Source organism: Trachurus trachurus (genome assembly GCF_905171665.1).
Source record: "Trachurus trachurus genome assembly, chromosome: 13".
NCBI classification, from domain to species: Eukaryota; Metazoa; Chordata; class Actinopteri; order Carangiformes; family Carangidae; genus Trachurus; species Trachurus trachurus.
The window spans coordinates 10,468,181-10,481,394 of record NC_139892.1 but is presented as its reverse complement, the minus strand read 5'-3'; the positions used below and the strand labels follow the sequence as shown (position 1 = coordinate 10,481,394).

The 13,214-nt window shown below is 40.0% G+C and overlaps 2 protein-coding genes across 2 annotated transcripts; both read right to left on the bottom strand.

Moving 5' to 3' along the window:
• Positions 1-2,190: 2,190 nt before the first annotated feature.
• LOC310996206 (T-box transcription factor TBX1-like) lies at positions 2,191-5,069 on the bottom strand (the record flags this gene model as incomplete). Its single annotated transcript, XM_083985589.1, has 6 exons — positions 2,191-2,262; positions 2,358-2,513; positions 2,669-2,840; positions 3,575-3,676; positions 4,468-4,645; positions 5,030-5,069. 6 exons carry the CDS (start codon positions 5,067-5,069, stop codon positions 2,191-2,193), a joined length of 720 nt encoding a protein of 239 aa, XP_083841715.1.
• Positions 5,070-6,929: 1,860 nt separating this feature from the next.
• Positions 6,930-9,247, bottom strand: LOC310995352 (apolipoprotein A-I-like). The gene is made up of 4 exons (XM_083984385.1): positions 9,171-9,247; positions 8,408-8,459; positions 8,041-8,185; positions 6,930-7,955 (listed from the first exon to the last, which is right to left on the bottom strand). The coding sequence occupies exons 2-4, from the start codon at positions 8,448-8,450 to the stop codon at positions 7,352-7,354; spliced, it is 792 nt and encodes a 263-aa protein (XP_083840511.1). The 5' UTR covers positions 8,451-8,459; positions 9,171-9,247; the 3' UTR covers positions 6,930-7,351.
• Between the last annotated feature and the right edge of the window lie 3,967 nt (positions 9,248-13,214).

The window sequence follows — 13,214 nt, the reverse complement described above, 5'->3', positions numbered from 1 at the left end:
ACCCCTGGTCTACACTTTAAATATCACACTTGTGCACAGTGTATTGTTATCTTAATTCATATGTTGTACTTATTTACAGTGGAAAGTAAGTATTTGACCCCCTTTTTTGCCCTTATGTCACTTGATCAAATGTAAATTAATTTATAACCTTTGTTGATATTCTGTCTCTCTCTCTCTGTTAAAACAAACTTAGCATAAGAACTATAGATTGCCCATTTCTTTGGGGGGAAGCACACTTACATATTTACAGTTCCGGACCAGGCTAACAGTAAACTCGAACTAACTAAGGTAAAATATACCACATTGATGTCTAATGCCATTACACCACAGGTAAAAGTTGTTAGAATTTGTACCTAATTTGTAAAACAAATTCACATTTGTATATTAAGGTAGGATGCCCACTTTAAATAGTTCTGCGGCACTCATTAATGATTTATTCAAACCAGTTGGCTACAGTAGGCTTGCAGTAGCCTATAAATGTCGTCAGAGTGCTGAATTAATTTCCAAAAGAAACACTTTATTGTTTTTTTACTTTGTTTCAAATGCAGTTATTACTTTTGACACTTTATCAGGAAATAACCATGGGAAACTGCACGTTTTGCTTATTGAAGATTTCACCGTGATTGTCTTGGTGGTTTGTAAAACATTAAATTAGATTAAAAAAAAGATAAACTGCTGAATGTTCTTTGCGGACATGAAATGACATGAAAACACATGAAATCCTTTTGGGCAAATGTAATAAAGACAAAGTGCAACACGTTTTTTTTCTATGCACCATTGTATTGATGCTGTATAGTGCTCTTATTGAATGTTCTGGTATTATTTACAGTGCTTCACTGCAATACATTTATCATATTGCGATATCGATCCTGATGTAACACTTGTACAGGATCCTATTGTGAGAGGGAACACAAATGATTTTATCAACACATGAGTTGCATGATTTTGAAAGAGACTATGCTTATATCAAAGCTGAGTCTCGTTGCTTCTCTTTCCCTATTGTAGATTGTCTCTGTCCTGAGATGATCCTGCAAAGTCCCAGTAGGAGGCGAGAGGGAAGAAGGAAGCAGGTGCTGATGAATTGTTCCCGTCTTTTCTCTCCTCAGTGAGTCCCACAGAGTCCTTACAGCTGTGAAACTGTCCACACTGCTCTGCTGGCAACGGGGCCGGTTCCTCCCGTCCTGAGGATTCAGGAAGAAAAATGTCTGAACAGGTTTGAACGAATCAGCATTTTGTTCAAGTTCCTTGTGTCCACTGTCTATTGTACAATTAGCTCACTGCTAATTTAGATAATAAGATTATCCCCATTATTCCACCCAGTCACAACACTGTTATACTAAGACTAATGAATACAACTGGAGGTGAAAAGCTGCTGGATAAATCAGTCTGGGAATATTATATTATATTAATATTAGTATATAATAATGATGAACAAATTCAAAAAGAGATGGAATTTATAACAAAAACAAATCGCATTTTCTTAAAAAACCCAAATATGAACTGCTTAAAATTGTGAATGTGAGTCAAATTTATAAACAATACTGATTTATTATGTGGAGTCAATGTAATTAAACACACTATACACTATACTAGAGACTCACTGGATGAAGTCTTTGAGCCCCAGCTTCTCTGCTCTTCAGGTTTGGTGGTGAGGGGATCTGCTCTGCCCTCTTGTGGACACCACACCGCCAGGGGCCTGGAATTACCCACCCAACACACACACACACACACACACACACACACACACACACACACACACACACACACACACACACACACACACACACACACACACACACACACACCAACATTTCTTACTATATTCAGGGACCTGCCATTGGCATAATGCATTCCCCTGCTCATAACCTTAACTTTAACCATCAACAATGAGTGCCCAACCTAAACACTAAAACAGTCTTTAAATCCCAACAAAGCTGTCAGACCTCACAAGTATACGTGGTTTATGTGAAGTTCAATACATCATCAAACTCACATCCTTCACAGTTTACCATACATGGTATGCCATGTGTAAACCTCCTTAGCATACAAAGGTCAAAGATTAGTTATCACTGAGACGGCTGCCTTATCCTTGCTTAGCAGCTGATAACAATGAGTACAACTGGTGTGTAAAGGAAAATATGTGTTTCTTAATCAACTTTATTAATATCTGACATACACACTGAGAGACACTCACCAGTCCTGGGGGTCTGTAGTCCTGAAGCCTTTAGCAAACGGGTTGCTGGCAATTTTTAACTGCGTGATCTGAGAGAGAGAGAAGGGTGTGAAATGAATAATACAAACAGAAGACAGGCCTTTGTAGCACTTAGTTTGAGGCGTACTGATCCTGGGTTTCTTACCCGGTGGTTCTGATAGGCAGTGACGGCCATGAAGCGTGTCTCTGGGAAAGAGAAAGAGCAGAAGTTGTGGTGTGCGTTTAAGTGGCTGTTAGGAGCCGGATCTACATACACCACATGGAAGCGCGGCTGGTAGCGATGCATGGAGTTTAATATTATCTGTCAAGGGAGACAAAGGAGAAAAGACACATCAAAGTCAAAAAGGGATGTTTTAATAAGTTATTTTATGATGACATGAAAATCAGAACGTATAGGTGCAATTTGTCTGCTCTTAAAAGCGTGCAGGAGTCGCATTGTAGACATTATAGACTCACATGTCCATTGTCATCCAGCAAGTTGTTGGTGAGCTTGAGAGTATCAAAAGACACAGTTTGTTTCATCCACTGAGCTCCACGGGCTGGTGAGTCTGGATGGAAATGCATCCTGCTCGGTGCTGCAACATCCGCCCGCCCTGCCACCAGCCAGGATGAGCTGTGGAAGGCATACCTGACACACACACACACACACACACACACACACACACACACACACACACACACACACACACACACACACACACACACACACACACACACACACACACACACACACACACACACACATGAATATATAATATAATGTTTGAAATAGAAGTTGTAAGGTTGGATGAAGCTTGCAAAGATGATATTGGCACGGATCTAGATAACTTAAAGGGCATTTCCAGTTGTAATCAATGTTTACCTCACCTATAATCAGTTCATTTCATACCATCCATCCTCCCAACTGCAGCGTGTGGATGTTTATATTTGTTTTTGTTCAAGAATCTATCATTTTTTCAATGTTCATTAATGGGCTCATCAAAATTCAGACTTACTGCGGCTTCTGCATTGTTCCTTTCAGGGTCAGAGAACACAACAGTAGAGGGACTCTGAGGCGTTTGTTCTCTGATCCGGAAAGGAACAATGCAGAAGCTGCAGTTTAAGTCCGAATTTTGATTTAATTTAATTGTAAAGCGAATTTTTGAGTCCGGAGCCCATTAATGAACATTGAAAAAAACAATAGATTCTTTAACAAAAACGAGTATAAACATCCACACGTTGGGAGTATGGATGGTATGAAATTAACTGATCATAGGTGAACTGATAAACATTGATTACGTCTGGAAATGCCCTTTAAGATTTGAAAATAATTAAAGAAGAAACAACAAAACAGATCACAAATATACAAAGAAAAACACATACCTGTATCTTTTGTCGTCAACAGGAATGAAGTCCATGAGCAAGACATATTCAGCAGCAGGATCCATCCCGGAGATTCGCACCTGGAACGTTGGAAACATCCTCCTGCAGTGAACAAACACAGACAAATTGGTGAGCAACTCCTGAGAAAGATGGAGGGGAAAAAGGATAGAAGGGCAGGATAAGATAACTGATAAATAATCAGGGCCGGCCCTAGGATTTTGGTGGCCCTAAACAAGATTTTTGTTTGTGGCCCAACACCAAATCACTGGTTAAAACTGAATACAGACGTGTTTATGCCCTCTGAGGTTTGAGGCCATTTTCTCGAATTTAACATATTTTCTTTTTAAGATACTTGCAGATGTAACAATACTCAAGTGTTTTATGTTTAAATACTAGAACCTCCGCTGTAAGCACACTGAGGCCAATTTTGTCCTAGAACACTGCAAAAAGAAATAATTTAGGCCAAATGCTGGAAATTTGAGGTCTGCTTTTTGAAAAATTTCAAATCCCTTGTGAAAACACACCTTCAGTCATGAGAATGAACTGTTTTTGGTGCTTGAAATAGGATATGAATAAAGTAATAGATAAATGTAGAAAACAAGTCTAAAATGAAATTTTGTAAGATTGCTTTTTGAGCACAAATGTTGTCATTCTGCCATTCTATTTTCACCAAATGTCTCAAATGTGAGATAAAAGAAGCTGAATATTGACTTCACACTACAAGCTTGTAGCGTGCGTGCAGACCTCAGGTTGTTTAAATGACTTGATTGAACCCCGGTACCTTTCTGATCATGTGGCCCCCCACCTAACGGCTGTGGCCCTAAACAACCGCATAGAGTGTTTATGCCAGGGGCCGGCCCTGTAAATAATGTAACTATGAGTGGGATTGTCACCTTCCAGCTTTGGTAACAATCATCTCCGTGCCCAGCTGGTCAAACTGCTGCCACAGCGTATGCATCTCCAGCTGAACTCTGACCCCGATGACCTGAGAGGCCTTGGCACTCAACAGTGATCCTCCATCTGCACAGCAGGGCGGAGACAGTCCACAGCTCTGAGGCAGCTGACGAGGGCCTGACGAGGAAGAGGAGGAGAGGTCAGTGCTAAACCTTCGACATTTAGTAATCGTTATAATGACATGAACATATACAGTATATTCTCCATAGAGTTTTGAACACAACACTTACAATCCATACTTCAAAGGATCTTCAGGACGAATGATAAGCTTAAAGTTGATGGTCTGTTTCTTTCTCTGTTGAAGTAGCAACTCTTCTCGTTATATCAAGTCCAATGCAGAATCAAACCCACAACTTTTCTCTGCAACATAAAACTGAAGGCAAAAAATCTTCTAAGTCTTCCAATGCACCACTGGGATAGATGTACATCCGAGCGTTACGCGTTGCAAGTGGCTTTTGTGTCCAGGAACAAGCTGGTTTTTATAGACCGTGAGACTCTCACTGGGGACCTCCATGCTGGCCTCATCCATTACAATACTCATAGTGCCACTGACATGCACTAATCACAGCTTCACGTACATATATGCACGCAACCCAGAGAACTGTCCAAACACACACACACACACATCTACAAACCCCTCCTTGCACTACTTATTGTTTCCTATAGCCTAAAGCCTTATGTCGGGCTTGCTTTGACCAAACCGTAGCGCATTAATAACATCCTGATCAGCCTGGTGTTACTGGGTGTGGACGGATGAAGACAGCAACAAACTGCTTTTATTATTCATAGGCTAATTTCTTGGAGAACTGTTTCAACACCATACTAATTGGAGAGAAGGCTTTTCCCCAAAACTGACCAAGTAAACTGGTTATTTTTGGTACTGCTTAGTGGTGGCATTCAAGCATATTTATAAAAATACTTTATAATACTGTAATAATAATAATACATTTTATTTGTAAGCGCTTTTACAAATGTTCAAAGACGCTTTACACTTTAAAAATCATAAAATACAGCAAAGTCAGAATGAAATAAAATTAAAAAGAGCAATAAAACAGTATAAAACACACAAAATTATATTTGTTTTATTTGTTAGGATCCCCACCGCTAGTCTTCCTGGGGTCCACAACCAGTACATTTAAACATATATTTACAATCACAACATGAAAAAGACAAGACAAATCAACAAAAAGTTACATTAAATCTGCACAACCAGATTGTCATCTACATCAAAGAACGTATGTAAGATATTCCAATGCACAGGGGTTATAAAATAGAATAAAATAAAATAAAAGTGTAAAACAAATGAAAATGACAACAACAAGAAAACCTACGACCCTATATAAAACCCTTTGTGTGTATGTTTGTGTGTATTTGTTTGTGCATGTGTATGTGCGTGTATGTTATTTTACAGATATGAAATTCCAAGGTATTTTTTATTTGCTTTTTGAATGTTAGTTTCTGTGTGAGTTTAGTTATTGGCAGTGGTAAGGAGTTCCATCCTTTCATTGATCTGTATTCCTGTATGCTGCTCATTTAAAAAGGTGAGTTTTGAGCGTGGTCTTGAATGTTGGGAGGTGTGTGCAGATACGGATGAGTTTGGGGAGCGAGTTCCAGAGGGAGGGGGCAGCGATGGAAAAGGCTGACAATATATATCAGCCATATAAAGAGCAAGTCTTTACTTATTTACATGATTACTTATGGTTCATTCTGAAGTGTTTTGCAATGTGTGTGTGTCTACAAGATTTCCTGTCACATGAAAAACCCCAAAAGGAATTAACAACACAAAAAATAAGACTCAAATAATATGATATATGAGCTTGATCAATCAAAGTTGTCTGATCACAGGTGTGAGTGTTAAGTGGTGTGGTTTGGATGTGTATATACACATGTGTACTCTACACCCTCATGTGGCTTTATGATGGGACTGTGTTGAAGGGTTCCTGCCTGAGGCAGCCAAAACAGAAAAGTGGGTTTTTCCCTTTTAAAGAATCACGTTTGTCAATAGGCCACTTTGCACCCCTGATCAACTCATTAATCACAGCTTTCACGACCACAGGCGGAAATATCTCATAGATCGGATGCCTGCTTCAAGTCAAACTGAGAGATATTGTTCTTTTTCAGTGGACCTTGTGATCAATGATGACCTTATAGACTCACAGAGGCCAAAAAACACTCAAGGTGCACTGGCAGATCTCTGAAGGGGTAATTTGTTTTATTTAACTGTATTACGTATTTAGGTAATTTAGATCAAATGAACTTTATTCTAATAAATTGCAGTGTCTTATATATTGTTATAGACATGTTGTTTGTCGTTACAGACAGATCAAGTTGGAAGGACAGGAAATTAGTTCAATATCTAACCTGCATGTGACACAGTTCAAAATAGAGTCAGAGAGCAGAGTAGTATAAACAGTCAGGTGTTTATTGAGCTGTATTTTGTCAAAGCACAGTTATCATCAAACAAGCATCATTACACAGAGGTTCAGGCACTTAATAATTCACATACAATTCCTACATAAAATGTAAGCAGCTGGCTGTGGCATGTGAAGAGTGAAGTGTGTGTGTGCTGAGTGTGTGTCTGTGTACGTCTTTGCTTGCATGCGCTTGAACTTGTGCACATGAAGTAAGGTGTTTGCATGAGAGAGAAGAGAGAGCTAGAGTCCCGCCGTCTTGCTGCATCGAGAAATGCATCAGTGAGGCATTGGCTTCATGTTTGGGAGGTGATGTGTATGTGCGTGTGAGGAAAGAAGGAATGGAGAGAAAAGGAGGAATGGATCTAGGACAGGTAGGTGAGGTTAGTTACAGGAACGGGGTAGAGACTATTTAGCTCTTGTTGACGGTGGCAGCGATGGCCTCAAAGATAGCCTGGAACTTAACCTTGATGTCATCGGCCAAAGGTGAGATCTTCGCTCTCAGGGCAGTGATCTCATCGGTGTTGATGGTCTGAGCCTGGCTGTAGGCCTGCTTCAGCTGGTCCTTGTACTCCTCGACGTAGGGAGAAGCCATCTCCTTCAGGCTCTCCAGACGCTCAGAGAGCTTGGTGCGCACAGCCTCCACAATGGGCATCAGAGCGGTCTTGGTCTCCTCCAGGTTGACGGCCACCTTCTGACGCAGCTCCTCAACAATGGGCTCCATCTTGGCCTTCAGGGCGTCCATCTCGGCGGTGTGCTTGGCGTAGTACTCGCTGACGACGGGCTCCATCTGGGCGCGGTATTCCTCAATGTGCTTGCTGATGACTTCCCTCAGCTGGGCGCGCTTGGGCTCAAGCTCGGTCCTCAGGGTCTCGATGTCGGTCATGACGGAGGTGCGGAGGTCAGCGGTGGCATCAGCGATGGTAGCGACAACGCTGTCGGTCATGGGGGAAACGGCACCCTGCAGAGCCTTGATCTGGCTGTGCATGTCTTCCAGGCGCTGAGAAACGCTGGTCCTGATAGAGAAATAATGTTTTTGTATAAGTTAAATAAGCATTTAAAAGAAATCAATGATTAGAAAAGGCAGAAAATGTGTCTTACTTGAGCTCCCTGTACTCGGTGTCATCGAGCTGGTCCAGGGCCTTGTTGGCACTGTCCTTAACCTGGGTCAGGTAGACATCCATGGCAGCCCTGATGTGTGCCAGCTGAGAGGGAGCATCAGCCTGCAGGGAAGCGGCATGGGAGCCTGAGGTGGAAAGGAAATGAATCGTTACTTAGGAGGCACAATGAGCAGAAATAAAGGTGGGAAAAAAGCAACAGTATGCAACTGGAAAACATAGTATCTCAAATATCTTTTCAAATAAAATATATTTTAGATGTTGTAAATGTTATGTGCAATTTATCTACTCTGTGGTTGCAGCTTGAATCATTTCCTTAAAGCAAGAAGTGGCGCATTGAGTGAACTCACCGACAGCCAGGAGAAGGGCAAGAGCAAGAGCGACGAATTTCATGATGGTGGTCTAGAATGGGGAGAAAAAAAATTCAAATTATTCATTGAACATGTAACATTAAATTGAACCACTTTTTTTTTAATTATACAAAGAAATGAACAAAAATCTACTTTTAAAACAGGAATCCGTTAATCCAATAACTCTCCCACCTGAAGCAATGCGAAGGCCAGATAAGCAGACTTAAAAGCTGGACTGTCTTAAAACACTGTTAAAGCTACACACTCATCCCTGAATTGGCCCAAATGAATTCACACTAAACATATGGTTGTCTATTATAAGAACCTGTAATCTGAGTAGATTAGACAGACAGCTCGAGCAGATTAGCCCTGGACTGGTAGGCTGTGTAATCCTGATCCAGGTTTTACCGAAAGACACGGTCACAGAATTAGCAAATCAGCTTTTTGGATCGCTCAAAGACAACCTCAATCGGTTTAGCGATAGTATTCACATCTCTTTGAAATGAAGGTAACTGCTAAAGCAATGCCACAGGCTAAACTTGCATTATCCCAAAGTTACAGTTAAATTATTAAATCAATACTGTTGAAGTCACAAATAAAAGTATTTTCTTTCTAGAGAAACTAATTTTTCCCAACACTGCTGAAGCTTACAGAAGTACAGAAAGTTCACTCTCGCCGATCAGAGTGAGACAAAAGTTCTCCAACAGTTAACTTTTTCCTCTGTAACTCCCAGTTAGAGCCACTGCAAGTCGCATTGTCTTACCTGGTGGAGTTCGTGATGAGACTGAACAACTTCAGCAAGAGCAGACTTTTTATACTGCCCGGGGAGGAAGGAGGAGGGGGGGTGGGGGAGGTGGAGGTGTGAGGGTTGTGTGTCTCCGTGGAGGTGGACCTCACCCCCCAGCCATCTCCCTCAGCAGGGGAACTGAGTTGAGAGTTCAATGGTCACCTGCTGGGAGGAGATCACTCAGCACACGCACACACACACACACACACACACTGACACACACACACAGTCACAGATTCACTATGGATTATCAGTATCATACGTGTGCTGAAACTTTTAGTGAAGTGCAAGCATTTCTTAGAAAGAGCGAACAATCCTCTAAATTCCCCACATTATTTAGGACAACACGTTGTTTTACTGGTGACATCTTTGCCTGATAAAAGCTTTTCTAATCTGAGCCTGCTGAGGAGAGGACATGAAAGGAGGACATAAATATAAAGAAAGTCAGTGTGAGAGAGGAGAGCTGGATTGGGGGAAGGGAGTAGCTGGAAAGAAGGGGATTAAAATGGGAGACAAGATTACTTGCCATTAAAGAAGATGTGAAAAGGCCACAGGAGAAATAATTGAAATACCTCCACATGGTTTTAGTGCAGGTGTCCTGCAGGGATCTGTGCTGGTTCCACTTTTATTTTCTACATTTTCAAGCAAAAGTTTAGATTGAACCCCTTTGGCTGGTTTTCTTGCTCAACATTTGCTGCAGCAGAGTGTGTAGGGCAGGAAAGCCACATTATTTACAGTCCTGGTGCTTCCAAATGGCTTCCAAGAAAAACAAACAAGAGCAAACAGAAAGCAGTGACTTGATGCAATCGGCTCGCTGAAATGTGATCGTGTTTGATACCCCCTCAAAAAACTCTGAATAACAAATTGTGCTCTAGCAACATCACACAGTGTAATGCGGATGTAATCGAAAAACATCAGCATCAAGACAAACTTATCTCGGTTCGCGGATGACAGAATTTGTGACTTGTGTGTGTGTGTGTGTATGCGCGATGATTAATGGGTCAAAGTGTGGTGTGTGCCAAGCTGTTGTTTGTTGTCCTATCACCACTGGACTTTGTCACCATGGCTTCATGTAGTTTGTGGAATAAGGAATAGGAATCGTTATAGTATGCACATTTATTTTACATATATGTGCACATCATGGACGCAATAATGTAATATAATAATAAAACAAGTAGTTTAGTAGTAGCTATCCTCAAAAATGTATAGAGATGTTTACTTTTTTGAGATTTTCTCAAAAATATTTTATTTTAAATAACATACAGACTGGAAAGATATGATAATAAAGTCAGTGAAATATTAAAATATAAAATATACATTTAAAACACACTTTGGCTCAGTGACTTAAGGTTTTATTTTAATCAGAGAATGTAATGTAATGTATATATTATTTATTAACCCTTAATTAATGTGCTGTAGAAACAACTGCATACAAACAAGTACAAAATTAAATGTACATGAGAAAATAAACAATAACTACACCGAGTAACAACACAAATAATAATTGAAAATACCAGTGAGCTGCTCAGTTCATTATTTAATCCCTCAAGTAAAATATTATTACATTTCAATAAGATGGTCCAAATGTCCCAGACCCTGTCCAGTTTGTTCTTCGTGATGTAACTTATCTTTTCCGAGGTAAAGTAAAAGGTCATTCCGTTTAGCCACTGTGAAACTGTAGAGGTCTTCAGTTTCATCCATGACAGGGCTTCACAACGCTGACTATGAAAAAGGACTTGACATTTTTAGAGGTCATGAAACCGTTTGGGCAAATATTCAATGTACACAATTTAGGGTTAAGAGGAACCTCCTTGTCTGTGATGTGACCAGGTTCATCGCGTTCTTTAAAAAAACACATTATCTTAGAGCATTCCCATATACAATGAAGCCAATAACCTTTATAATAATTGCATTTAGTGCAAATATCAAGGGAAATTGGAGTTAAACTGATGCAACAGTTGGACAAATGTACTATCAGTGTAGCCATTAATAGTGCAGGGTTATTAGGTACAAGGTTAATCATTGTCATATGTGGTCAGTGGCACTAAACTGCAACCAAGAGGCTGGTCCATGCCTCCGTAGCCTGGCCCTATATAATCAATGCGCCCTTTCTCTGAATACTATTACACTAAAATTCTTGTAGTCCCAGTACTCACTGCAAGTGATTGCTACATGTCTGGTGCATGCCTTATACAACACGTGCCGGGATACTACAGTTGGATGAATTACAGATTGCTGTGAATAAATTACACTCAGAAATAATAAAGTTTGTTGAAAAGAAAGTAGTGTAAAACAGCAATGCACTGAATAGAAAAAGAGAAATGCATGCAAACAAAGTATAAAAAACCGAAGACAAGATATGGTGTTCAGTTTTGCTTAATTAAATTAATTTGTTAATAAATAAATAAATAATTAATTAATTAAATTTGATTGATTATTTTTGAGAATGCAATGCAGTATAGTTTACTGCAAACAGTTTATCATATTTTATTCCATTATTGTGAGTTGAAGAGATGTACAAAATTAGCAGTGAATTAATTTGAAGGAAAGAAGATCTGCACTAATCGATGAAGTTGTGTTTGCGGCTGTAGTATTAGTAATTCTCCAATAATATTTAAACTCAAACTCAGAATACATTAAAAGGTACTGTTCTTTAAATTATCTGGAACTGAACCAATCTGATACATAGTATGTTTATGATATTATTTAGCAGAGGTTCTGTAGTGCCTTATTAGTCTTTCTTACAAAACAAGATTCCCATTTCATTCTGTGATAGTTCAGTGTTCCTCCTCTCTGCATATTTTATAGCCAAATTCTCATTTCACCATGCTTTGTCTTCCCCTGCTTCCCATTGCTGTTGTTATTTATCATCTGACACTGTGGCGTCTGTCTTCTCTCTCGCGCCCCCGACTACAAACTCATTCATTCTGCATTTTTATGAGCTGGAGCCAAGTGGAGCCTGATGGCTCCGTGAAGACAGAGGAGTGAGAGAACAGTCACCTTTCCAAGTCTCATCATTTCCTGCAGTCTGCACGGTGTTGTTATTAACTTTGCCCATTTGTCTGACAGCAATTAGTAAAATACAGCAGCCAACCACAAGCTGCCGTCTGAGAAGTCAAAGCAGGAGAAACGCTTTCCATATCTTTGACGTGAGGATACAGAATGTGTTTAATTAATCAATATTTCACTTGATATCAAACAAATATTCAACATTTTTAAATCACTGGTTGGAACAAAAAAAAAAAGCAACATGAAGTGAAGTTTTGTTTTTCTTCTATTGTTCTACATCTTTGTGACTGATATTAGAAATAAATGATCAATAGTGAAAACTTCAGGCCTCCACAGTGAGAGGCAGAACATCACATGGACTCTCTTAATGGCTTCAGCTTGTACCGTCACCGTACAGTATAGTCTTTAGGGCTTTTGCCCCGGCCTGTGCGATAAGAGAGCTCCACATATCAGCAGCACAGAGAGAGAAGAGCAACTCTTATCTGGAACAGCAACCTTTGAGACCGCTTGCGTTGCACCACGTCGATTAGGCATCCACGCCGAACCATCTGTCTAGATTACTGCTGTCATAATTGTTATCAATGTAGGACCTCAGAACTGCTGGCTGGCAAGACGATTAATCGCTGAGGTTGCATGTTTCACAATACTTTGAAGACAACTGAAAGCTGCTACATTCTTGTGACTGAGGAGAGAGGGGGGGGGAATTAATGTTTTTTTAAGATTTTATTCCCAGAAACAAAAACACATTAGAGACATTTTCAAGCTATTAGAATGAATTCCTGATTGATAGTTTTTTTCTTCTTTTTTTTGTAGGCTAAATCATGACGTCATCACATTTGAACCTCAACCACTGGGTTTAGTTTAAGAGAGTATGATTTCTGAAGTAGGGATGGTAATGCCCCAAATGGAGAATTTGGGTGATTGCACCGGTTATATAAAGACAGCTGAAACCCATGTGATCGGATCTATTGATGCTCTACTAAGAAAAGGAACTTCTTTGTTTAACGATCA